The sequence below is a fragment of the Amblyomma americanum genome, chromosome 8 (genome assembly GCF_052857255.1).
Source record: "Amblyomma americanum isolate KBUSLIRL-KWMA chromosome 8, ASM5285725v1, whole genome shotgun sequence".
Classification (NCBI taxonomy): Eukaryota; Metazoa; Arthropoda; class Arachnida; order Ixodida; family Ixodidae; genus Amblyomma; species Amblyomma americanum.
The window spans coordinates 76,554,875-76,582,812 of NC_135504.1; the positions used below are offsets into that span (position 1 = coordinate 76,554,875).

The 27,938-nt window shown below is 52.2% G+C and overlaps 1 protein-coding gene and 2 pseudogenes across 1 annotated transcript in view; all 3 read right to left on the minus strand.

Moving 5' to 3' along the window:
- LOC144101943 (uncharacterized) overlaps window positions 1-27,938 on the minus strand; it is a 220,713-nt gene that overhangs the window by 173,413 nt on the left and 19,362 nt on the right. Inside the window, exon 3 of the mRNA XM_077635187.1 lies at window positions 22,344-23,443. Within this exon, the coding sequence (XP_077491313.1) occupies window positions 22,344-23,214 (871 nt within the window). The 5' untranslated portion in view covers window positions 23,215-23,443. The remainder of the gene's footprint in view (window positions 1-22,343; window positions 23,444-27,938) is intronic.
- Window positions 89-1,107, minus strand: LOC144101544 (uncharacterized; annotated as a pseudogene).
- Window positions 1,703-2,573, minus strand: LOC144101545 (uncharacterized; annotated as a pseudogene).

The following is a 27,938-nucleotide window of genomic DNA, read 5'->3' on the forward strand; positions in this document are numbered from 1 at the left end:
TGTGCTTGGTTCAAACTCAGGGAACCAGAAACACTGGTCATTCTGTCTTAGCCAGTTGTTGCGCGCGCACTTCAGTAAATGCACCGGGTCATTGACGAAGAACAACGGCCGGTGGGGATCTGAGAGGTGCGGGAAAACGGAACCATTTGCCAGTGATTTTTTTGGTGCGGCTTGGGGGGTCTTGGTCGCACAGAACTTAAAAGGCATCACCGCGCTTCGATTCACAGCGTTGTTGTCAGTCACAACGCACATGACTTTGTATCCAATTTTATCCAAGCCGCGAATGACGTCTCTCAAAACCCCATTAGCATTTATGCACGGGTACAATGTGTGCTACCTCCCCAAAACTTGCACCTGAAGCTGTGTACCATAAATACAAATGCACTGTTTGCTGCTCCTGCGTTGTTCAACGCGATACCAGCTGTGTTGCTTCCCTTGTAGTCAAAAAAGGGCTTTAGGTAAAAATCATCCACCATCAAAGTCACGTAGCTGTTGCTGCTCATTCAGCAAGGCTATCTTCTTGGCCATGTAGCGGAGGAATGTGCTGTCTTGCTGCTCTAAATGGGGGCTCATCCCGAGTGATGAACGTATTGACCTTGGGTGTGGCATGATGATGCTGCCGTGACTGCGCATGTACTTGCATGCCGATATTGTAAGAAGTATGCAGCAGCAAACCATGAAGTCAGCACAGTAGCGCCATCGTTCTTTTTTTGTTGACACTAGCTGCACTTGCTCGGTCAGCAGTTGAATGGTCGGGGAGTTATCGTCTCCTTGTGTTGCGAATATTTTGCTCAGAAGAGAAACGACAGTCTCGCCCCAGGACTTACCGGTCTTAAATATCTCCCGGTTGTCGTCCGCTTTCGCCTTTCGCCACTTATTTTTCAGGTTCTCCCAGCATTTCTTCAGCTGGAGCCATGTCCGTGGGCTCACGTTGTGACTGGAGTTGAACTGGGTTTCTATAAGCTCCCACTCTTTCCTTTTCCGTGCAACTGACACTGCATCAGTTCTCTTGTTCTCTGGTACGGCCTTGTGCTTGTCGACGAGGTCGAGGAGAAGAGCTCGCTCTACTTTGGAGAAGTTAATTTTGCCCTTCTCCGTTTTCTCCATCACGCGCGCGTCGCAACACAGCACCAAAGAATAACGCAGTACAGAAAACAAAACACACTGCAAATGACTACACACTACCAATAAATATATGACCAAAATATATACGATACAAGCAGTGAATTTACAATTAAAATGCGCGATAACAATATAAAGCAGAGACAAAGAGCTGGCGATGCTGGCGATGATGCAACCGATGGACGCGCGCGAGCGGAAAGACTACGACGTCGACAGGAGCAGTACTACGCGCGCTACTATAGTGACGTCTTTGTTTGTGGCCAGACAAGTAATATTAGTTCTCCAAAGCTAGGCGAAAAAAGCTTTTTGTTGTTGTTAAAACGTTAGTTGAGACTTGTACTATGTATTAGCAGCGCTGATTTGGCGCTTCTGTTCTTTATTTGTTCATGCATTTATTAGATATACAGAAATGTTTGCTTAGCCTCGTTCCCATGGCGCCTACTTACATCTAAAAGCGCTACTTTCATAAGTGCTGCTTAAGTGCCGTTTTTGAAACTTCCTTCGCCACTCATTACTCAGAACTTAAGTCAGGAACTTAAGTCACACCTTAAGTGTCGTTCTTGAATACGGCGGTTAGTGTTCAGAACTCGAACTCACGACACTGTCGAGTTCCCTCAAGCAAATCCAGCAGCCGTCGTTTGCCGTCGACCGCCGACGGAACTGCAGCACTTTGGACCCGAGCCGCTGCTGCATTGGTGCTTTTGCGACGTTTACTGTCAGAGTTGGGTCGGTCTTTATAACAGCAGAGTACTTAATCCAAGGAGCCTCATCGTCACAAATGTGAGCCAAAATGACCTGTTCATTGCATTCGATGACGTGCCAAAATGTCGGCTGCTTGCCTCGGACGAAGTTTGCCAAAGCTATTATGTCGCAACGCTTGTCTGCTTCGTCCTTCTTCTGAGCAGTGATAATCGACTCCGCGAGCACGTTCTCAAAGACAGCGGCGTCTAAGCGCATTCGCTTGCTCTCTCGTCTAGCCCCTTCTCCGGGCAGGTAGCTTGGGCAGTCGGGGAACACAGTCGGTACGGCCTCAGATCGAAGCCGCAAACGTGGAAGCGACGCGGTCACTGTGCGGCCGGTGGCTTGGCCAATAGAGCTTGCTTCTCGAACGATGTCTTCGGTTTTAAAGTGACAATAGAAATATATATTCTAATACAAGTACGGCTACTTGACATCGCGGGCTATGCGTGACGCATTTATCCTTTACGTGCCCCAAAAGAGTTTTATACGCAAGGCTTGAAGCCCTAAGGGTAAAAGCAACCTGCTTGGAAAATAAGCGTCAAAATTTTCTCAGCCTGGATTTCAGGTTTTCGCATGGAATTGCACTTATCCATGCTTTTCTTGCTTCCTCGGCTTTAGGGAACGAGAAGACGTGCACCTTGGGGCCTGTCTTGTAATTTCCATTGCACCGCGGCACACAACACTTCCCAGGCATTTCGCAGTTGGTTCTAATTCTGCGCAGCCCTATTCGGCACTCTCAACACGCGATAAACTCTCACCGTTGCGGTTCACGCACATTCGAGCAAACGACCACGTTTTTCAGCGACGGCAAGAGGGACCAAGCATGCCACTGGCCCACTGCAGCCGCCGCCGTGCCGGAGACCCACAACGATAACGTTTGGCCACGGGAGCACCCCGGCCTGGAATAATTCCTCTAGGTGGCGTTGAGCCAACGCGAATACGTAGATTCCTCTCCAGATAAAAAGGAGGCCTAATTCTATTCATCCACAGGTGGCGGACCAATCAGCATGGCTGTTTGCAATGAGGTCAACTGTGATGTCACTGCATTTGGACTAATCAGCGTGTCGGAATTCCATGACGGCACAGTGTTCGAACCAATGGACCTCTCCCTATTTGCCAACAATGCGACGTCAGTGCAGCAAGACTTTCATTTGAGCTAGTTGGTTGTAGCTTGACATGGTTTACGCAAAAAAGCGTACAGGCGCTAAAAGACGTAGACAAGCACACTCAAGACAGGACAGGCGCCAACTTCCAACTAAGTTTATTCATGGAAAAAAAACGCTTAATAACCACACCAGCAGGCAAAGATAGAAGCAAAACAAAAACACGCAGTGACAGAGCATAGGAACACGTGCCAAAAGGATCAAGCGATGATTACAACTCTGATAATGACCCACTGAGAAACCTAATCTCTTCTTCTGAGAGCGAGACAGATGGCTTGCTTATGCAAATATGACCCCTCTGCTTGATGTAATAAGCTTCTATGATTTCACGCTCTAATTTGTCTTTAGACCTTGCGATGAATTTGGTGTTTTCAAAACCTGGACGACACTTGCAGCTTTTGCAGTGAGTGGCCATGTGGCTCCCATAACCATTTTTTATCGCAATCTTGTGCTGCCTCACTCTTTCATTGTAGCATTGACCTGTCTGGCCAATATATTCCAGACCGCAGCTAAGAGGCACAGCATACACAACGTCAGCAGTGCAAACGATGGCGCGGATTGGTTGCGCGTCCTGTTGGACCATGGAACACAAGCGCAGAGGACCATCCAAGACTACAAGCGGCTGGCGGCACAGACAACGGAATTTCTATGGCACAGGATTAGAGCAAGCTTTCCCAAAGTGAAGGAGGTGCGACAGTCTTCGGCTGACGTCAGGGTGCTTGGTGACGTGGTTCTCGAACCCCGTGTGAAGTCAACGCTCTAGAAAGGCCCTAAATTCAGCTTTGAGCCTATGATGAAGAAACCTGAGCTTCTTGCCCTGACTAGGAAGGTGGCAAAAAGAGCCAGAGACAAGGATGAGGACCGAGCGGCTTCGGATGCCCTGGATTGCCTCATGCAGCACGTGAGCCGTAGCCGCCCTTCTTATCCTCCTTTTAAGAAGATTAAGGGCTACTTGAGAGAAAACAACCTTGAGATACTTCAAAGCGACAAGGAAGGTGGCTTCATTGTCCTTCCCGAGAATCTATTGAAAGAGAAAGCAGCTGAAGCTCTGCAGAAGAACTTTGTCGCAGTGAAGTTCAATCCTGGCACGGTCAAGAAAACCGCTGTAAAGCTGCTAACTGACATGAATTTGGAACCGCTCAAGAAAATGGTGAAGAGCGCAGACAAAGAGTTCCTGGATGTTTTCTTTACGGGCAAGTCTCACCAGCCTGGATGCCCCCTGCGCACGATTGTTTCGGAAAAAGGGTCCTGGCAGCTGTGCTTTGGCCGCTTTCTCCAGTGCCATTTAAAGTCCCTACCTCTAGATGACCCTTTTCTTGTCCGCAGCTCTAATGAGGTTGTTCAGGAACTTAGAAATTGAATGCCAGGAGCACAGTGGGCTTTTTCGATTGATGTGAATGACCTGTATTATTCCATCCCGCACACCGAAATGTTGATTTCCATCAAAGACAAGATTGCATGCATTGGCGAACTACCATTTCAGGACAAAACAGGAATTAGTTGTGATGACTTCTTAACACATTTAGAATTTTACCTTTCATCGACTGCCGTTTTTTTCAACCATCAGTGTTATGTTCAGCGCGATGGTGTTTGTATTGGGTCGTCCCTTGCGCCTGTATTGAGTGACATTTATTTATCGTGTGTTGACAAACGTGTCAGTGACCGGCTTTTATTGACCTCTAACGTTGTTAGGGTATTCAGATATGTGGATGACTGCCCAATTGTGCTAACCGATCATGTAGGTTCAAAACCAAGCGCCATTTATGAAAAAAATGTCACCATTTTCAGTAGTGAATCCAAGGGGCTTCTTTTCACTCAAGAACTTTCCCGCGATAATAGCCTGCAGTTTCTTGACCTGAAACTTGTGTTTAGGCAGGAGAGACATATTTGCTGGTCCTACAACCCCAGATCGTGCAAAGAGCTACTCCCTTTCGGTAGTGCACATTCCAAGCTAATCAAGCGAGGAATCGTTGCGACATGCCTGAATGCAGCCTTGGAAAAATCTTGCCAGCATGAGATGGCACTGAGCTTCGATGCGCAAACTGAACGCATTCACCAAGCCGGGTACCCAAAACACCTCATCACGAGTATTAGTGAGAACCTTGTAAAAAAGCGCAAGGTGGCGTCAAGGGGTGAACAGGCTCAGAAAGACAAGGACAAAGAAAAGAAACCGACGGTGGTGATTCCCTATATTCATCGGATTTCGCACAATCTAAAGAAACAAGCCAGCAGGTATAAGGTCAATGCGGTTCTCTCTGCTCCTTGCAAGCTGTCGGGCGTGTGCACTTTGAACAAAGCAAGAATGGTTAGGCAGTGCAAAACAAATCACCAAATCCGCGCCACTGTTTGCACTACTGACGTTGTGTATGCTGTGCCTCTTAGCGGCTGTCTGGAATATATTGGCCAGACAGGTCAATGCTACAATGAAAGAGTGAGGCAGCACAAGACTGCGATAAAAAATGGTTATGGGAGCCACATGGCCACTCACTGCAAAAGCTGCAAGTGTCGTCCAGGTTTTGAAAACACCAAATTCATCGCAAGGTCTAAAGACAAATTGGAGCGTGAAATCATAGAAGCTTATTACATCAAGCAGAGGGGTCATATCTGCATAAGCAAGCCATCTGTCTCGCTCTCAGAAGAAGAGATTAGGTTTCTCAGTGGGTCATTATCAGAGTTCTAATCATTGCTTGATCCTTTTGGCACGTGTTCCTATGCTCTGTCACTGCGTGTTTTTTGTTTTGCTTTATCTTTGCCTGCTGGTGTAGTTATTAAGCGTATTTTTTTCATGAATAAACTTAGTTGGAAGTTGGCGCCTGTCCTGTCTTGAGTGTGCTTGTCTTCGTCTTTTAGCGCCTCTACGCTTTTTTAGACAGTTTTAGCTGTGCGTACGCAAAGAGTTAGCGTACGCGAGGAGTTAGCGGGGACGGTAGTGCGCATGCGCAGAACGCAAGCGCAAGCCTTGCGTCTTGCGTACGGTAGCCTTGCGTACGGTAGCCAGCGGAGTTTGCGTTGCGGCGCTTGCGTGGCTTGCGTACGCTAACTTTGACAAGATGGCGGCGCCCTGCTCGCCCGCTTCGGAATAAATACATGTCGCCGCTGGATTCTTCGACGCAATAGCTCGCTCAAATGGTAGCGGTTCGCATTTATTTCGCCTAATCTTGCCCACACGTAGCGGTATAAGCGATAACTAGCCCCTGTTTTTCAGATAATTTGGCGATCTTCAAGCTCCTAGGCCTAACTATATTCAGTGTGTTTTCCTCGTAGCAACGACACCTGGCGAAGCAGTTTTCTAACTTTTAGCCAGATCTTGCATTTTCTTCGGTTTGCATAGTTTTTCTTCTTGGAACAAAAAAGGCTCCCAATGCACTCACAGTAGTTATCAGTAATCACGGATGAAATTTTCTTCAACCGAGCGTTGATGTGGTTTGACTTCTTGTCACTAGATGGCGCCACGTGCGCCTGAGGGACGCTACGGCACAATCAGCTAAAACTATACTTCGGAGCGGACAGCGTAACGCACGCAGCGCCGTAGCTCTTTGCGTACGCAAGCACTTGCGTGCGCACAGCTAAAACTGTCTTTTGCGTAAACCATGTCAGTGCAGCAAGTGGGCGAGGGGGTGCGCCCAACGAAAACCGGCTTGGTTGGCAAAAGCGGCCTCTCCGGTCCGGTCTGCTGCTGTCCAGAGCTTCGCGAGCTGGCCGGCGACGTGTATTTTCTGCCTGAAATTGTGCATCAACTAATAAAGCCAAAGTACGCGGCACTCCAGTACCCGGACCCATTTGCGACTGACAATTGGGGAAAAAAAAGCATGTTAAGTGTTCGGCAAACGTGCACTTTGGAGATATTTTAGTGCATTTACAGTCAGAACTACAAGCCTGGCCCGTGCTGTGCACAGACACTGGAATCCGCTTGAAAACTATGGGACCTCGCACTGGAAAGGCCTGCTATTTCAGACCGCATCCTGAGCGACTGCAGAGGCTTAGCTCATGGGCGAAGACAGCAGGGCCGATTCTCCTCTCGCTTAGATTGCGTTTTGACTGGCATCGCTGCTATACGTTGCAGGGTAAGCGGGACAGCATCGCTAGAAACAGCTGCACGCAAAATAGCGGGGCAATTAAGCGCGTTTCGTACAATACTGCATGATATTCGTGCAGAGCGCACTAATATTGGAAAAGCGCGCTTAAATGACGCGAGCAGAACCGCTTTTCGACCCGGAAACGACATCGCCTGATCGAGCGCCGTATGTTACGATTCCGGGTTGGAATGGGGCTGTACTTGAGCGGCCAAGGCGCTGGCATACCCCTGCGAGCCGTCTAGTGGCGGAAGCTGTAGCTTCTTGAACGCGATCTGCAGCAAAGGATCAACTACAAATGCCTATCTACAAGTTCTTTGAATACTTCCAGCGGTCACGTGCCATCCGGGCCTTACAATCGGCCATCTTACGGCCTTACAGTCGTCCGTACGAATCGTCCGGGAGCACAATAAAGCAAACGAAGCGCTTGCCTGTTCACACAAGAGTGCATGCATGGGCGCACCAGCAACCGAGTGCACGCCGCAGATCCTGACAGCGCTTGACGTCGGTCGCATATCTGCCCTTTGCACGGCTGCGAAACCCATTTTTCGCCGCTTTCCGCTATTCGGAAATCGGAAGGAATATGTGCGTCCGGTCTTCTTCGACCCACTAGAGCATTCCACCACGCAAAGACCAAATTTCATTGAGAAAAACACAGCAAATTGTCATTACACGAGACCAAATGCACTGCACCATGCACGCCGCCTTCAGCGGAATATTTTGCCAACCACTCCCAAGCCACGCCCTTCGCCCCTCCTTCGAAACGTCATCCCTGACGTAGGCCGGGAGAGGCATATTAGTGTGGCTGGTTGCTATGACGTCACCTGTTAGGTCACTCCGTTCGGACCAATCAACTGGTCCGTGCAGGTGGTGTGTTACGTTGCCACCGGCAACGACGCCGCAGAAATAAGAAACGTGGCCGCAACGGCTGTCGCGTAAAACGGTGCCTTGCGCGCATACACCGCGACCCGCCGCGGTGGCTCAGTGGTTTGGGCGCTCGGGCAATAATAATAATAATAATTGGTTCTTGGGGAAAGGAAGTGACGCAGTATCTGTGTCACATATCGGCGGACACCTGAACCGCTCCGTAAGGGAAGGGGTAAAGGACGGAGTGAAAGAAGAAAGAGGTGCCGTAGTGGAGGGCTCCGGAATAATTTGGACCACCTCGGGATCTTTCACGTGCACTGACATCGCACAGCACACGGGCACCTTATGCGTTTTGCCTCCATCGAAACGCAAAAGGCGCCCGTGTACTGCGCGGTGTCAGTGCACGTTGAAGATCCCCAGGTGGTGCCCACTCCAGTTGTAACCATCACAGTGCTGTGCGCGTGTGTGATTTAATTCCTCTAAAATGAACTGATCACGCGCACAATCTGACCACATTTCTTATTGTGTAAATAGTTTGCATATACTACTTCTCCCCCTATCCTCTCTTCCTGTCCCCTCACCTCTTTCATTTCATTTCTCCATTCTGCCTGCTATCCTTTATTTCCGCTGCCTCAGCTCAGGTGCTTCAGTATCGATGGCAGATGCCGGGGCTAGCAAAAATCTTTTCCTTCCTTTTTACTATTATTTTTAATAAAACCACTACCATCACCACCCCAGGTGGTGGAGATTTTTCCGGAGCCCTCCACTACGGCACCTCTTCCTTATTTCACCCCCTCCTTTATCCCTTCCCTTATTACGGCGCGTCAGGTGTCGACCGATATGCGAGACAGATACTGCGCCATTTCCTTTCCTCAGAAAGGAATTTTAATTTTTTCGTACGCCGCTAGCCATGGCGCTCGAGGCAGGATTGCAGAGAAGTTGCGGAATAAAACCGCGCTCCTCTCAATGGCTGCGCAGTGGAATCCGTGGAACGCTGCGTCTGATCGATGACACCTTTGTGCCCCGACGCGTTGCACTCATCGGCAACCCTGGTCTCGCCGAGGCGCACAGGTACGCGGCGGGGCTGCACGATCGGTGACTACATACAAGGAAGGGAGTAAGCGCCGCTTCTCGAACCACACTCCTCGAACGGACCCGACCGAGTCGCCACTCGTGCCGTGCGTGGCGTCCAGCCACAGCGTTTGCCACGTGCCAGAGTTAAGCCGAGGGCGGCCCTGGGGAGGGAATTAAGGAGCGAGAGGTGCGCCGACCGTCTCCGCAATCTGCGCCTGGCCGCAGTTGACGCCTGCCCAGCCACACGCAGGGCTGCACTGCGCAATGCGGTGATATAATCCGAACGACGACGAGTGGCTAGCGCGCAAAGACCGGACCTTTAAAGGAGGGCTCCTTCCGCGCGTGTTATTTTTTCAACCAGCCACCTCAGTTGTGTTGAATGTTTATTATTGTTCTGTTTTAATTCGACAGCACTGGGAGTGCCATGAAGGCCAAAACTCCGGTCGTTGGCGGCGTAGTACCATGACAGGCAGTGTTTAGGGGGATTTCTCTCTCGAATAGTGGAAATACTGCAGGGGATCCCCTTCTCCGCTCGCAGAGGAGCGGAGTCAGCTCGAGTGAGCGAAAATGAGAGACGGTAAGAATGACTCGGCAACGTTAAAGACATCCTTAGAAAATCTTTCCTGTGTTTCCCATTACTGCATAAGAGGAGTCGAAAAGGCGAATGCCATCGCGTTTCCTCTGCATCGATCCAGCTTATCGACGATCCATTTGACTGATGCATCGGTGGTCAAGCTCATTACCGTTGAGGTGACAAACAAGTGCGCTGTACACGACGTGAACAATTGTGTCCAACGTTTCCGGGAGAATCCTGTACATGCGGGCGTGACGACAGAAGCAGCAGTTGCACGTACACATCGACCGACTCAATGGCTCACTCGAGTGCGCGCAAACCTTTATAGCGCAGGGAAACGCGGGCCGACCACATGCGTCGGAGCCGACACGTTCGGACTGGGCACCAGCAGTCATATCCGGAACCCGACTTGAGGACTCGACAAGGCAGAGCAGTTATTTATTCATTTACTACTGATGTTTCCTTGTTCACACAGCACTGGAGACCTATTGGGTGGGAGCTGCTGGCAAAGGACAGGGCGAATTGGAGACACACGGGAGAGGCCCTGCAGTGGGCGTAGTCTGCAGGCTGATGATGGAGACATATTTGGCGCAGGCAGGAACGGCATAATAAGGCGAGGCAATGTTTGCATCGCCCTCTGCAACTTGCACATCATACGATTGTTTTCCAAACCTCATGCACCCGAAAATGCGTACACAGAGCAATGCATCTGTGGCACCTCTACATGCAAAATCGAGTAAAAATAAAAGAAGGCTATTTAATGGCAACAGCCCACTGTGTGCATTCAAGGTACCCGTCTAAGGTATTTTTCCCTCCAGTATCGGTTCGGACCGGCGTGAAATGGAGGGCACATTTCGTCAAGACGGTCTCGTTGCCGAAAGCGAGAACGTGCCAACCGCCAGTGTTTCGGTCTCGTCTGCCCGGCTTGGAAGGGGACGCGACGCGGGGGCCATGCCACAGAACCGTTCCTGCAGCTGGCACGCCTGTCAGTAAGCGGAACGGAGGCTTCCTCTGAACACCCGCTCCCGCCGGCGAAAATTGCGCGCGCGCGCGAATATTCGCCTTGGGAAGACGCCATGCGCGGGCGAAACTCGGTCGACGGATCTCGGCCGTCCCGTTGGCAGAGACGGCAGAACAGCGCCCGCTGTCGGCCAAACACTTCAAGCACTGCGGGAAAAGGGGCGGATTTATGAGCTAACCCTACAGTTGGCGCGGGGTCGCATTTCAACTGTCTATTTCTTGGACATTTATTCGTCGCAGAGTGGCCGATTAAAACCTCCCCCCTCCGTAGCCTTTTCGATTAAAAGTAAAAAAATGAAAATTCGTTTCCGGGGAAAGGAAATGGCATACCCGCCGCGGTGGCTCAATGGTTACGGCGCTCGGCTACTGATCCGGAGTTCCCGGGTTCGAACCCGACCGCGGCGGCTGCGTTTTTATGGAGGCAAAACGCTAAGGCGCCCGTGTGCTGTGCGATGTCAGTGCGCGTTAAAGATAATAATAATAATAATTGGTTTTGGGAGGAAAGGAAATGGCGCAGTATCTGTCTCATATATCGTTGGACACCTGAACCGCGCCGTAAGGGAAGGGATAAAGGAGGGAGTGAAAGAAGAAAGGAAGAGAGAGATGTGCCGTAGTGGAGGCTTCCGCAATGATTTCGACCACCTGGGGATCTTTAACGTGCACAGACATCGCACAGCACACGGGCGCCTTAGCGTTTTTCCTCCATAAAAACGCAGCCGCCGCGGTCGGGGCGTTAAAGATCCCCAGGTGGTAGAAATTATTCCCGAGCCCTCCACTACGGCACCTCTTTCTTCTTTCACTCCCTCCTTTATTCCTTCCCTTACGACGCGGCTCAGGTGTCCAACGATATATGAGACAGATACTGCGCCATTTCCTTTCCCCCAAATCCTATTATTATTATTATTATTATTATTATTATTATTATTATTATTATTATTATTATTATTATTATTAAGGAAATCGCGCAATATCTGCCTCACGTATCGGCGGACACCCCACGTAATGGAAGGCATAAAGTAGGGTGTGAAAGAAGAAAGGAAGAAAGAGGTGCCGTAGTGGACGGCTCCGGAATAGCTTCGACCACCCGGGGATCTTTAACATGCACAGACATCTCAGAGCACACGGGCGCCTTAGCGTTTCGCCTCCATCGAAACGCGGCCGCCGCGGTCGGTTTCGAACACGGGAAATCCGGATCAGTAGCTAACCATGTGCAGTGAGCCACCACAGCGGGTGGATTAAAAGCGAAAAATTGTATTCAGCATGCTTTTGCTTTTCCTATAAACCGACATATTCAGGCCCTAGCTTTATCCAAGCAACCCGCTTTCAACCACGAAGCACTAGACAAGGTAGGGGACGAAGCCTGATAATAGACAGTTTTAGCTGTGCGTACGCAAAGCGCTACGGCGCTGCGTACGTTACGCTGTCCGCTCCGAAGTATAGTTTTAGCTGGCCGTGCCGTAGCGCCCCTCAGGCGCACGTGGCGCCATCTAGTGACAAGGCGTCAAACCACATCAACGCTCGGTTGAATAAAATTTCATCCGTGATTACTGATAACTAGTGTCAGTGCATTGGGAGCCTTTTTTTGTTCCAAGAAGAAAAACTATGCAAACCGAAGAAAATGTAAGAACTGGCTAAAAGCTAGAAAACTGCTTCGCCAGGTGTCGTTGCTACGAGGAAAACACACTGAATATAGTTAGGCCTAGGAGCTTGAAAATCGCCAAATTATCTGAAAAACAGGGGCTAGTTATCGCTTATACCGCTACGCGTGGGCAAGATTAGGCAAAATAAAAGCGAACCGCTACCATTTGAGCGAGCTATTGCGTCGGAGAATCCAGCTGCGACGTGTATTTATTCCGAAGCGGGCGAGCAGGGCGCCGCCATCTTGTCAAAGTTAGCGTACGCAAGCCACGCAAGCGCCGCAACGCAAAGTCCGCTGGCTAGCGTACGCACGCAAGACGCAGGGCTTGCGCTTGCGTTCTGCGCACTACCGTCCCCGCAAACTCCTTGCGTACGCTAAGCCGTTGCGTACGTACAGCTAAAACTGTCTACTATTTAGGCGGAGCTCCGCCCAGATTAAGGACCGCCGCAGAGTGGCTTTGCTTGTTAGCTAAAAAATAAGGTAATCAAATTAGAAGCGCAAGAATTTTAATGAATCTGGCTTGTTCATAAGTGGTAAACATTAACACAGCATTTCGTTAACTGCTTTGCTGGTTGCTGACCTCTTTTTATATTTTTGTAAATACTGGAATGCACAAAGCTTCCCCTGGTATTTTCTCTCTACACGGCTACCATCCGTGTTTCTAGTTGGTTTCCTCTCCCTTTATTGCCGCCGCTCGGATGCTTAAGATATTAAATATCAATTGCAGCGGCCGGGAGCATCTTTTCCTTCCTTCCTTGCATTTTTTCGCGATAATAAACCCCTACCTAATTGTTTAGCAAAATAACATGACACCCGAGGGGGCACGGGTTGCGGCTGCAAACTGCCGTTTTTGAAGCTGTACCTTCCTATAGCACCAGAACAAATTCTTCCCTTCGTTCAGCGAAACATCGTGGGGCTCGCTGGAAAAGGACGCGAAGAAGGAGCAGTCTGGCGTCCATCACCGGAGAAGTCCGCCGCACGCCCCAGCGACCATGCAATGGCCGCTAGACAAGAGGTTTCTAACGCAAATTGCTACCTGTCACCGCAGTCGATCGCGTCCACGGAGTCCGGCCCCCAATGTTTCGCGTCCCAAACGGAATGAATTAGCGCGTGCGCCTATGCCAGCGCCATCTATTTCATCTGGTGGAGCCCAACGGCAAGCGGGGAGGCCTCCCCGCGAATTCCCGTCACGCGCCAGTTTAATTCGCCCTTTTCACTCGCGGGGACAACGCGTAATAATCCTGCCGCGACTGCGTACGCATTCATACGCCGGCCGATTTCCACGGGCAGCCGACAGGCGGCGCAATTAACGTCCGCCCTCGTTAGCGTGCCGCACGCAGGTCGTCGTCGAAACGCTCCCCTGCGGGTTCGCCTTTTCCCCAAAACTCTGCCGTTGGCTTTTCAAAACGTTACCCCGCGGCGGTGGCTGAGTGGTTAGGGCGCTCGGCTACTGATCTGGAGTTCCCAAGTTCGAACCCGACCGCGGCGGCTGCGTTTTTATGGAGGCAAAACACTAAGGCGCCCGTGTGCTGTGCGATGTCAGTGCACGTTAAAGACCCCCAAGTGGTTGAAATTATTCCGGAGCCCTCCACTACGGCACCTCTTTCTTCCTTTCTTCTTTCACTCCATCCTTTATCCCTTCCCTTACGGCGCGGTTCAGGTGTTCAACGATATGTGAGACAGATACTGCGCAATTTCCTTTCCACAAAAAGCAATTATTTTCAAAATGTCCTGCACAGCAACGCACACAGCCCGTTTTTTTTTTTCGCCCTTCGTGGCACGCTCACCTCTCCAGGACTCCACCATCGACCGCACCTGGCGACCAATGATGATGCACCACATCCGCGTCCTCTCAGTGCCCTTTCCTCGCATCGGATCCAGTCAGGCGAGGAGTGCGGGAATGCGCTCCTTTCACTCGGCCTATAGCACCCGCCGTCGGCAGAGGAGCCTGCGACACACCGAGCCACATACCAGCCGCAGAGGTCCGATTGTGCAGAGCGCCGCACATGCAGAGCACGCAGCGTTCATGCCAAAAAATGCCGTGAGTACGGATCGTTAAAACTGCCAGTGCACGTTAAAGATCCCCAGGTGGTCGAAATTATTCCGAAGCCCTCCACTACGGCACCTCTTTTCTTCTTTCACTCCATCCTTTATCCCTTCCCTTACGGCGCGGTTCAGGTGTCCAACGATATATGAGACAGATACTGCGCCATTTCCTTTCCACCAAAAACCAATTATTATTATTATTGTTATTAAAACTGCGTCCTGCTACGGACCATGCCTTGCTGTCCGCCCATCAGGCAGCCAGCAGGTTGGAGGGACTGCGTTTGTCCGACAAACCGCGTGGATTGGTGCAATCGCAGCACCGATGTTACTTCCGCGACGTCCCCCAAAAGACGGCATGGCGTGGTCACTTTGAGAAACTTCATAAGACATATGTATATATATTAGTGTGGGCGGAGAAAAAAGAAAGAAAACTAACGTTGCCCAGCACTCACCGCACAACGCAGGACAGCGGTGACACTACCGCCATCCTCAGAGCTCCGCGCTGTCGGCGGCCTGGCAGGGCCTCTCTACAGACCGGCGAAGACCACGCGTCGCTTTCCAGTTTAGATTGGTGCAGAGGAAAGGAAAAGCCGCAGTAGGCTCTCCCTCGTGGGCACCAGAACTGCGCCGTGAAGGGACGGCACCCATGTTCTTTGCAATGCCAGTGCACGTTTAAGATCCTCGGGTGGTGGAAATTATTCCGGAGCCCTAGGCGCAGCGGCCAAGACCAAAGGGATCCAGGAATGAGCGACTCCGCCTTGCATTGTAAGGGGCGAGAACCACTATACCCCTCCCCGAGCACCTCTCTGTGTACCCAAATAAATGCTTTCCACCACCACTCACCTATCGGGACGCTCCTTCTCTCCTTTTTTTTCTTTCATTTCCTCCCCACCCTCACGGCGTGTCCACCGAAGATGTGAGACTGCGCCATTTCCTGAAGGGGAAGGCTTGAAGGAGGGAGTGAAGGGAAGCAGGAAATGAAGCGCCGCATTGACGTCGACCATCGCTCAGCACACTCCGCCTCCATCGAAACGCGGCCGGCATTTGAGTCTAGTGCTCCGCAGCCGAACGGTCCCTGCAGACCCGATGAGCCGCCGCGGCGGGTCGGTTGGCAGACGCGCAATGCGAAATTCCGATTGCGCGGCTAGACGGAGAGGACGCTCGCAAGTGGCACGCACAGCCGCCCTTGTGGCTGCGGCCTCGCTGGGAGGCCGCCGAGAAGCGGGCCGTCCCCGTTCGCCTGCTGGCCCTGTTTCCAGAGCGGAGGAGAGAGCAGGCATCCCACAAACCTGCTTCCCCCGTCTGCTCTCTTACGGCCCTCGAAGGCCAGCGACAGGACGCCACATCGAGGAAGGCACGGCCAGTTTCTGGCTATATAACAGGGAAGAAGGACATGTTCAAGGGGGCTCTAGAGGGAATTACTGAAGCAGGCCTGCATCGACAGACAAAAGAGACGTATCTCACCGAAAACGAAACATTCGTGGGCTAGAAAATCAAAGAAAAGCAAAATGCGTGCCTCTACACAGAGTTTTGGGCGCCATTCACTTCGACACGGCGGCAACCTGTCCGCCTCGGTGCAGACGCCCAGAGTTTTATTTGGTTTCCAAATTAAAATGCCGGCATCGACACCAATTCGGGATGGCGGATTAGGGAGCTTTAGAATAGGGCCACCCTACCGGTTATAGGGGAATGAAGAAGCAACAGTGCGCACGTGCCGCTCAACTACGCCCTTCGGGCTATTGTCCTGCGCATGCGCCCTGCTATTCCCCTATCCCCCTACGCGATTGTGTCCCCTATTCTAAGAGTGTCTATTCGCTTCAAAATGGCGGCAACCTGTCTTTTTTTCAGTAACGACGTGACCAGTTTGGAACGACTGGCGGCGAGATTTCTAAATGCAGTTTTCACGCGGATACATGCACCTTCTTCTGCCGGACAAACGTCAACAGAGCCAGATAACCATGAATTTTTTACTCAGAACAATAAATGGAGTAGCTACCAGTGTACCTCTGAGCCAAGCAAGGCGTGACAGATATGCAACGCAAAAAAAACATTAAGACAAAATTCATAGCGGCCCTTTTTTCTTTCAAGTGTCCTTTGACGTCCGTTGAATGGGGCACCTCAAAAGCCGCAGGTGTCAAGAGCGCAGGCCGGCCGCTGCAACAGCCGCATATCGCATTTCCGCCTCCGAAGCGGGCCCGCATTTTTCTCCCGCATACGCAGGTGGGGGAGAACGGAAGCGCCCCGTGGCCAGCGCTGCCCCGCACGCATCAGCACCGTTTAGCCCCGCAATGCGCTCCGAACGTGCCCGGGCAATTGGAATGAGCGGCGGCAATGACGCAGAAAATAGAAACGCCACCCACTCGTATCGCCCCGGGGATCTACGTTCAACGCCGCCGCCTTCCTTCTTTGTCACCACACCGTGCACAGCGATAAAGATGAACCGCTTTTCTTGCTGTATCTCGTACAGCGTCCGTCTGGTCACCCCCTACGCGCCTCTCACTCACTACGCGCCGCGTGCCCCTGTTTCGCAACACCTGGCGGCAGCCAGAGGCGTCGTTCGCATGCTGATGCAGTGCGGACTTCCTCGTCTGGCCACGGGGTGCGATACACCGGCGGGCTTGTTCAAGGCTGCCAGGACGACAACGCGTGCAGTCCGCGAACCTCGCGTCGCCCATGCAGTAGTTGGGTTAGAGGTAAGAGCTGGCGATGGCGCCCTCGTCGGATTAGGTTTCGCGACCCACTGCCTCCTCCTCCCTTGGGAAGGCGCCAGGGGCACCGTTAGCACGAGCACGTTTTCCGCGAGAGTGGCGATCGTAAGATCTCATCAGCCAACGAGAGGAGTGGGAGCAAGTGGATCGGGGACTGAGCGAGCGGAAGAAAGCCTTTAGCCATGGGAGGCTTCCCACCTACAGCCATGGGGATGCACACTACGACGACGGAACTGTCGGAAGCCCATCGTGTGGCTCAGCACGAGCGTCTATCAAGAACCCCATTGCGAGAACTGCAGACTGGATACGAATGCACACACAGTCCCGTATAGCTCCACCGATACATACTAACACCCGCACATTAGTCGTCCCATCCCCAAGAACATGCACCCCTGAGCACCATGCCGCGGCAAGACACTGTCACTATTCGTAGCACCAGCAGGCAGGCCACGTCCAAATCGCCGAGTATCCTACCAGGACTGAGCGGCTTTCGCGACAGGAATAGTCGGCAAACTCGGGCAACCCTCTTGCGGCGGCCACCGTTGAGGTGAAGCATGCGGAGCAGGCGGCATCGCCTCAACGGAAGCTGAATGTATTCTCAGCGATTTCAAGACAGCAGCGCGAGAATTTGCGAAAGGCCGAGTCCACGCTGCCATCATCTCCAGTCTTGAGGGAAAGGACAGTATGGCACCAACCCGCCAGACAGAAATTATTTTGCCCGAGGTTCCGTCAACAGGACCGTGGCCTGCCCCAGCTTGGGGTCGGCCAGGGAGCTCATATGGTCACGCATCACGACATAACTATGCACTATCCCGTATCAGGCTTAGATACCCACCCGCCGATCAGCCTTTGACCAAACCTGGGCAGATGGTCAGGAGGCAACTTAACACTTTACCCAACCCTCATAAACACTCACGTATACGGGAGTGTATTATCGGCCCACTGTGAGGTATACGTGGTGATGACCGGGCCGACTTAGCTCGTACACACTGCGTGGATTAGCACGGGACACACCGCCGATGGACGTGCAGGTCTCGACGAGGCTGCGGTGCTCAGTTCCAACCCGATTTCGAGCTTTGCAAGTCGCCGAGTATAGTACGGCTCCTGGCCACCTCACGCGACCACGGGGAAGCGAGTAGGGAATGGGGAACCCACTCGCGATGTACCAGAGAGAAACTTGGAAGGAATTTCGACGAAAATAAAGCTCTACCACCAACCAGCCAGTTTAAAGCGAACCGGAGAACAACTACACCCAATGTTTGGTTTATGGGGGTTTAACGTCCCAAAGCGACTAAGGTCAGGAGGGATGCCGTAGTAGAGGGCTCCGGGAATTTCGACCACCTGGGGTTCTTTAACGTGCACTGACATCGCACGGGTCTCTAGAATTTCGCCTCCATCGAAATTCGACCGCCGCGGCCGGGATCGAACCCGCGTCTTTCGGGCCCGCAGGCGAGAGCCATAACCACTCAGCCACCGCGGCGGCTAACTACACCCAATGTGGCCATTCATTCCCGGCGGTGTTTTGCCCGGCAACAGAGGACGCATACATCGGCGAGAAAAGAGGATTGAGAGAAACCTCCGCGCCCATCGAACAAAACCCGTGACGTCCTCCTTACCCCGACCGCATCACATGTGTGAGTCCCAGGAGCGCCACACGCCAGAGCACTGAACAGGCCAAGAAACACGTTAATTTTTTCGCCAGTATGAAAACGCTGCCCGGATGCAGCCCCGCGACCCCAGCAGTCGAAATCTCCACGGCGGGCTTCAGGGTGACGGTGCCCGCTCACAAACGTCCGGCAGAGAGCGACAACATTCAGGCTGCCGGGACGCACGACCCACGAATGTGGAGGGGCGAGCTGCCGCGGAGCCAAACGGTCACCGCCACACACACTCTATGTCATGTCCACGCAGATGATATATATATCGGAAAGAGGGGGAAAAATCCCTCGCTTTTCGTCCGATGGGCGACGCCAGGGTTGTTCCACTTGCCCGCTGGCGCATGTCGCCCCGACAGAAACCGGACTGCACGTTTTCACTCGGGCCGATTCCGAGCATTTCTGCCGCGCTGAGCGAAGCATCTGCGCACACGCGAGAGCCAAACGCCGCAGTCGTCCGAGCAGCCCGCCGATCGGATGCCGCTGTTTGTGTTGAATTAATATCGCAGTTCTATACCTAGGCTTCAGGCTGGAGCTCGCCGTTCTTGAAGCCCCACAGCCCGCCTCTATATTTCCCAGGATGCCGCGGTGGCTCAGTGGTTATGGCTCCAGGCTGCTGAACCGAAAGACGCGGGTTCGATCCCGGCTGCGAAGGTCTTATTTCGATGGAGGCGGAATACTATAGGGCCCGTGTACATGTGCGATGTCAGTGCACGTTAAAGAACCCCAGGTGGTCGAAATTATTCCGGAGCACTCCACTACGGCGTCCCTCATAGCCCGAGTCGCTTTCGGACCCCATGAACCCAACCATACACTTCATCAACTTCAGTAACAAGACCGTACCGTTCCCGCTCTGATCAGTCGTGTCCTGAACTCTGTGCGTATCTTGCACAGTCACTGCCTGTCCTGTCGCTGTTCAAATTCCTTTCTAAGCCCCTCCCCCATCCCCAGTCCTCACATGACTAGCTTCTCTATAAAGTCAGCTCGGCATGGTGCGGCAGGCGAAGCTTACTTAAGCAGTTGATTTCTGCTCCGAAATAAAATGCTTAACTACTACTAGAAGTTATTAAGATCATGAATAAATTCAAAGGCAACATGTTTCCCTCTGCCGGTGCACAGACGTTTGTCCACATCACGAGAGTGGAATTCGAACCCACGCCTGCCAGGCGCCAGTGCGGGAAGCGGCAACGCTGCTGCTCGTGCTGAGATCGAGGCAAGAATGCAGAGCAATGCGCGCGCGTCCTCTCGACTGCCCTTCGTTGTTGCCTGTGTCTGTAAGCGCAGGCTGGGCCTGCCGACTGGCTCCAGCGGGGCCGCTATCCTTCACGCGTGCAGACTGAAAGACGCGCGTCGCACCAACCGCGTCCTCCGAAGCGCCGACGTCAACGTGCACGTAATGGGGGCACTTTCTTCAAGTGTAATGACTTGCAATTAGTGTGAAATGAGCGACAACAGCGCTCCTAAAAGCTGCCGCCCTAATTTCGTACGCAGAGAAGCGCAAGGTCTGCATAAAGGTCACCCCACCAGAGTGAAAAAATTATCCGCCTATGAATCCTCACGAGATGACCAAAGGCAGTCCTTGCAAACACAGCAGCTTTTTATCCTAGTGGAACGCGCAGCGTTTCTTTGTGATGCGTTCATATCTTTCCTCGTACGGGCTCTTTGTCCTGGCTCGCACTTGCTTGTACAGCGTCCGCGTTCGTTGCCTTCGGGTGTGGCAGCTTTTTGCCTCTCTGGTTGGCTGGTCGCTTACATAAAAGGCCTGGAAACATGCTCGTGCCTCTTGTAACCAGGCCGACCACACATGGAACGCGTGACACAACTGGAAAGTACATGAAATTAAAAACAAACACTTGCGCCGATAGCTGGCAACGATTACAAGTACACATGCCATACACACTACGTCATTGTTGATGTCACGTGGGTGTTTACGAGTGTTTGCGTAGTCTTCTTAAGCGATAACGTTCCTTGTCTACGAATGAGACCAAAACATTGAACACCACACATGCATTCCTGCACTGGGGTAATTCATCTAGGCGTAGCACGGAGTAGACCGCAACATTTGCATGCCCTGTAAAGCTCAAAAGCTAAGCCTAAGCGGTCTGCAATACGATTTCACACAGCAAGATGAATAAAGTATTATCATTATTAGTATTGTTATGATTCCTGTGGAAGGGGGCTACTCGAATCCGTATAATGCGGCCTCACAGCCGATCACCTCTGCCTGCTAAATCCCGTCCCATTGCCACTCCTTGCATGGTTCGGTATTTTTATTTCTTATCGCGTACACTTATTCGCCTGTGCAAGAAATGTGAGCAGGCTGCCGAACAATAATGCCTATGTACAGTCGACAGCGGACATCTCCGATCGTCACAATTGTTTTGCACGCGAACGCTCGCTCCAGAAGGGCGCGCGGAGACAGCAAGCCAAAGATGCCAGCAGAAGACTGGTCGTTCGGGCGGAAGATGCTTAAGCGGCTCGAGATAGCCGTGACATAACGCAAATAGCGCACTTATCCAACCAGCCTCACTTCAAACACGTCATCCACTACGGCGGCAGATCACAGAACGGGTACGAGGCAAACAGAGCGGTAAAAATTAATCCCTAATAACCATCAGCCGAAGCATTCGACGCTTTACACCCCTGCAGAACACGGGCCCCTCCAGCATCGCTTACCTTCAAGAACCAGCGCAAAGAACACTACGGGCAAGAAGGACGGAACGAATAGACGAGCTGTTTCGTCCTACTGTGCTAGTACCAGACGAAATTATGACTAACCACAAGCGTTGGTCCCATTTTATCCCCCCGGAAACTTCCCAGCCGACGCTCTATGGGCTTCACTTCCTTTAAACCCATCCGTAGCCTGACAGTCGTGCTCCTCCCGTTTCGTCCTCTCGATTACCGCTGCAGATATCACGACCCGCTTATGTCCTTTAACATCATCCCACCTTCTGTTGCACAGCACGCTGCGCCGCACTCTGCGGCGGGAAACGATGTGGCCGGCAAAATCCGGAAGGGGCCGTCCTACTTTTTCTCAGCAGCGTCGGCGGCCCCAAATGGGACAAGCCGCCCTCCTCGAACGGGGATTTCCAATCGGGCACACCGCTCGGGACGGGCGACAGCAGCAACGAGGCCACCGCGCAGGAGGAGTGCTCACGACGGGCCCAGTCAACTTGGCGCGATACGGTGCCGCGCGGATTAGAAAGGGATTAACTGCCCTAAGACACCTATGCATGGTCAGGCCGAAACGGGGAAAGAACACCCGGAAATATCGGCGAGGAATGTGTCGATACGCCCGCGACCAAGGAATGAGCTGGCGCAGAGCTCCGCGCTGCAAATGCCCACCAATGGTCGGCTCTACGGGCGACCACATGCGAGCGCACTTCAATCACTCACTCGCAAGGGGTTCCTTCCGTAAGGAGATCGGCGGTGCTCGTCATAACACACGCTCACACGCGGGGGCAGAGCGACTCTTGACAGCGCATCGGCTTCGCAACAGCTGCCCTCTGGAATGCCCTGCCGCATCGTGGGAGGAGGGCGCGGCATCCACGGCTGGTCGCATTCCAAAACACGGCAGTGCGTCGCCCCCTTGCCGCAGCAGGTAGGCGCGCGCTGTGGCAGGAGGTAAACAGAGCCACCTGAAAGTGGGAGGATCACTCACCGATCATCAGCAGGGAGACGGTGAGGTGCTCGCGTCCGGTCGCCTTGAGTGCACCCAGCACGGTGCCCACGATAGCACAGCACAGACCGACGAACGCGATCATCACTATGAACCACCGGATGCTCACGGTCTGCGTGACGAGGACGCCGCAGCAGTGCTTGGGCTCCACCACCTCGGTATCCACAACGCAACGGGGCGGCCTAAGCCTAGGCGGCGGCGGAAGGTGCCTCCTTGCAGACGACGACGGAGGGGGCAGCGTCGCGTACGGCGGCGGCAGGTGCGCGTTCAGGATGTCGGGCAGCACTTCGTGGTGCGGCGGCGGGCCCGGCTCCAGCCGGGTAGCCCCCGCCGCGACGGCGTCGTTGCGGTGCCGAGCCAGCGTGGCCGCTCCTATCCCGGGCCCTGGGCGACCCGCTACGCTCGGGGCACTCACACCGACATCGCGGCAGCTCACCTCCCGCACATCGGGGCTCTCTGGAGGGTCTGGTCCGGCGCTCCGCGAGCCGACCTCGTTCGCCCGGTCGCCGTACGGCGCCGCCACTGGGCAGCTGGCGCACGGCTGGCCTACGCCATCTGACGTCATCAGCAGCGTCGACGCGTAGCTCGGCGGCGCTTCGTCCACATCTCGCTGCGGTCTTTGCGCTTCGCCGCCGAATGCTTCGTTCTCGTAGCCATCGTCAGATGGCGGAAGGCCACTAGGCAAATTTAGCGGCCCCTGCGCGTTGCGTGAACTCTGTTCGGATGCGGCACGTCGCTCCCTCTTTCGGAATGCAACCCAGTTATTCCGGCGAAGAGGCCGGAAAACGGGTTCGTCGTCTGCGTCGACGGCCGCGACTGCGTCGTCTGCTTCGCCCGTTCGGCAGGCCTTCATGACGGCGGCGGTTCCGTAGCAAAAAGAAAAAAAAAAGGAACAAAGAGCCGAGCTGTGCGTTGGTGGAGTGGCGTGATTTATGCCGCACGAGGTCAGCCGACAGGCTGGGCCCTTGTTGCGCGCTCGTCGGCCCGCGTGAGAAGAACGCCGCGGCGAGAGGGCAGCTGTGTCGGAACCATTATATCCGGACGCTGTCTGCTCGGCGCGGCAGTCTCGTCGATGGGATTTCCTGAAATGAAATAAGCGAGGAAAAATAATGAGACGCCCGAAAACGCTGGGTGGCTCTTAGGCGCCGGCGGAGCAGCGCATGCCTTGTAATCACCGCACAAAGCACGCCTCGCGAAACAGCCAGGGGTCACGATTGTCGACGCTCGGGGTCGGGCGAGACAACGCCCTCTGCAGCTCTGAAGGCGGGAACTGCTTCGCCGGCTGCCATTAATAACGGAGCCACAATATTGAGCGCTATAGTGTTTGCGCTGAACAACGGACGCGCCTCACTACAAGAAACAGCAGTACATACTGCTCCCCCTATCTTCTCTTCCTGTCCCTTCACCTCTCTCATTTCTCCATTCTGCCTGCTATCCTTGATTCCTGCTGCCCCAGCTCAGGTGCTTCAGTATCGATAGTAGATGCCGGGGCTAGCAAAAATATTTTCCTTCCTTTTTTATTGTTATTTTAATAAACCACTTGATACTACCACCTCAAGAAACAAACGCAAATTGGGAGGCGGCCTTGCGAAGAACCGAGCTCCGTTTAGACCACCGTGCCATCTAGAGCCCTCATCCGACCGCTGTCTGCAAAGATAGTAATGACGTATTCCAATCGGCCACCCAGAGCAAGTTGTCTTGGTCCACGAAGCAGAGGAGCGGGTTCTGATTTAACCGCTCGGATATCTTGATCCTTCGCGGATTACGACACCTCATCCAGATCGCCTTAAATATTTTTTTTGTTTTTGTCACTGCCTTTCTTCGTATGCCTTCCCTTAGGGCGCGGTTGAGGTGTCCACCGAGATGTGCGCCAGCTACTGCAACCATCCCTTTCCTCAAAACCATTTTTTTTTTAGCGAGTTGCCTCTTGTGTTGTCCAGCGGTACCAAAATTAATGGTGAAAGATGGAAATTTTTCTGGGGACGAATGTGTAATACATTTTCAAATTCTTATTAGGGACACTCTCTGTCCGGACAATGTACAGGGTGAGAATGGACACAGGCTATTGGGCCTATCCATTTTTGTCGTATTAATATAAACAGCGATAACAACAAACCCTGAATTCCCAATTAAATTAGATATTTATTTTACTGTATTTTGAATGCAATACATCAGCGAAACAGCGGTGCAAAAATGGAGATGCATGCATGATGAAGAGGTGGGCATTTGACCTAAAAAATCTCCATCTCACCTCAACATAAAAAAAAAAAAGTGCCGACCTGTCCCTTACGCGGTTACCACCGGTACGTCGGGGGGGCACTTTTTTCATGAAGTTTGCTTCACTAATTGTAAACTTATCAGTGTCAATATTCGGCAACTGCTTCGTGTATACCTGTTCGTATTGGAAGCCTGTCGCTTATTCACGCACGAACGGGCAATTGGCAAACACAGACCCTCTACACCATCTACCAGAAATTGGGAGGGGGGGGGGGGGGGGTATTCACGATACTCTTCTTAGACTTGGGAAGAGCGAATGTACAGAAAATGGTCGCCGATGTGCTTTCCAATGTAGCGGCTACGCAGGCACATATCAGTATATTTCGTTTCTATCCGGCATAGCGAGAGCACTCAGCCACCCAGCAAACGCTCTTTTCAGTCCTGTGTACGCTGCTTTCGAAAACAAGCCGCGAGTGCAGTACGCCAACCGAGGCGCGTTGTATTTGTTGAAGTAGAAACAAGCCGCTTCTTTTATTAATGCGAAAGCATTAGATGGCTCACTTTCAAGGTAATATCCGCAAGAAACGGCACCATGTGACGTCACGAGCCGACGAGTCACGTGACGAAGATGATGACGTCACATCATTAATTAATGTTAATTACCGTGCGCTGATCAACATGCCTATTCCGTGCCTATTGTAATTAGGTAACACTAAGACTAATCAGTATTAGTGATGACATCATATGAGTGTGACGTAATACCAGGTCACGTGGCAACGATGTAATGTGACGTCAAACCTTGTCACGTGACGGCTGTGTTATATGACGTCAAGCTGAGGCCTCGTCAGGTGCTACAGGCCTTCAGCCTCAGCTTTCTTTTTCCTCGTAAGGAAGAAATAAAGCTTTTTTTTTTTTAAAACCTAGCCACGTGACAACGATGTAATGTCACGTCATACCAGGTCCCCCCCACCCCTTTTCAAGGTCCATATGGATCCGACATTACTAACATGCGCGCATGACGCATTACCAAGAGTGCCTGCAGCTCGGTCCACATTAATGACATTCGGATTGTCCAGCAGGTAAACGGGCCAGTTCTCATGTTTGACACACTGCAACGATCATGCAACGACACATGCCGTTGACCCTCGAGGTGATGGCGATGATGATAATAATAGCGTATCCTTATGAGCCCGGGGAAGTCAATATACTGCTACTAATTAAAATGTTTCCAGAATATTGGTTAAATAATGTACATTACGAGTATCCGAGGACAATTATTGAGTGGGAAAATAGGAATAGCCTCGCCGCGGTGGCTCAGTGGTTAGGGCGCTCGACTACTGATCCGGAGTTCCCGGGTTCGAACCCGACCGCGGCGGCTGCGTTTTTATGGAGGAAAAACGCTAAGGCGCCCGTGTGCTGTGCGATGTCAGTGCGCGTTAAAGATCCCCAGGTGGTCGAAATTATTCCGGAGCCCTCCACTACGGCACCTCCTTCTTCCTTTCTTCTTTCACTCTTCCTTATCCCTTCCCTTACGGCGCGGTTCAGGTGTCCAACGATATATGAGACAGATACTGCGCCATTTTTTCCCGAAAAAAACAATTATTATTATTATTAAATCAGGAATACCTGCAGCTAATAATTAAGGACGATGATGTTGATGTTCCTGGGAGGTCAAGACCCTCCCCCGTTTCCGCCACTTCCCTCCAGGTGGCGATGGTAATGGTTTCGAAATCCTGGGAATTCTCTCACGACTCGGTGATCCCGGGGCACTTTGCAGGAAGGGGCTAATTTACGTCTTCGAACACTGTGTCGACTATTGAAATCCCACGGGTCAAAACAACTGCCTAGAGTTGGCAGAGTGAACCGCTCTCTCTGTCAAGAGCACCAAAGCTCTCCGCTGAAATTTCGCCGCAGCGAAATCTCCCCCCCCCCCCCCCCCCCAAACCCGGGACCAAAAAAAAAAACGCTTAAATACTCATACGCCTGAACATAATTCTGGGTACCATTTCGTCAACCAGTCTGAGAGAAGCTGCTTTGAATCAATCACTTGCTTTCCTACAAAACTGAACTAATCAATGGTACGCCAGCATCCTCGGAAGTTTTTTAGCCGCGAGCACCGCGCGAGCATTCTGCGAAGCCGTTTAAGGTGAACGATGGGTCTCTGCAAACCGGTTAAAGGAAAGATAACGGTGTGAGTAGCGCCTGGTCGTACGCAAAGGAGGCTGCAAACCTAACTTATCCCATACGAGAAAGGAATAAAAAAAATAATGATTACAAGCTTACAAGCAAAAATCATACAGTTAAAACGCAAGCTATCAACAGTGTGCCCCATTAAACGTCATTTTTGAAAGTTTGAAACACCAACTCCGCCGCACAACGCCAGCACGTAATCAGTTGTATTCACTCATGTTCATTAAAAAAAGGAATCAGCTACCACATCATCATGCATTTATTATAGTTTTGCATATTTTACTATTATAACACCGCTATGCTGATACGCTCGCCCCATGCTGCGGTTTTTCTGCATAATATGCGAATTTCCGAGAAGGAACAACAAACAGGAGCCTAAAGAGAGGTTATTTTGAAGGATATAAAAGTGAAATTCTTTTTCCATCTGCTTGCATTGCGGAACGGAAATGTACAGAATTAGTGCGAGATTTGAAAGGGGAAGACACCGATCAAAAGCTTCGACGGTCTTTTACAGGCTTTTCTGACCTCGTGCTTTTTTTAATCAAATCAGCAGGTGTCCTTGTTAGGAACCACCTGAATCACATTGTCTCGTCTCTGCCGACTGCTCCAGTTTCTGCTCTCAGCTTGCAATTTACAGCACGATCTCCTTTACTCGACTGCAATGCAAGAGTCGTGACGACAGCTCCGGCAACGAGCATGAACACGAAGCAGTCTTGCTTGGGCCATCCGCGCTGCGACGAATTTATTGCGTGCTTGTTGGACTGAACATATTTGCTTGCGACATCAAACAAAGCCACCGCGGATCACCGTGAGCTACGTGCTTTGCGCGCTCTTGCGAGTTTGAGCCGACCGGCAGGCAGCTACGGGTGCTACGCCAGCGGGGCAAGGGGAGGGAGGGTGGCGTGCCGTGACAGCAGCACCCCTTGCAGGAAGACCAGAGGGGTGCGTCCTCCTGTAGGCGCGAGCTGAACGGACATTACGGCGCAGCACAGAAAGCTAGGAGCGGACTGTGGCATTCGGTTGTCTAGACAGGGGAAACCGAACACCAAGCGTCATTGCACGAACATTGCGGAGGTGCGCTGCAACTCCACTTCGGAAGCGGCACTCGTCGGAGTAAGACGTGGCAACTGCAAAAAGTGTCGACCTCAAAATTTCGACCCCACTGATTGA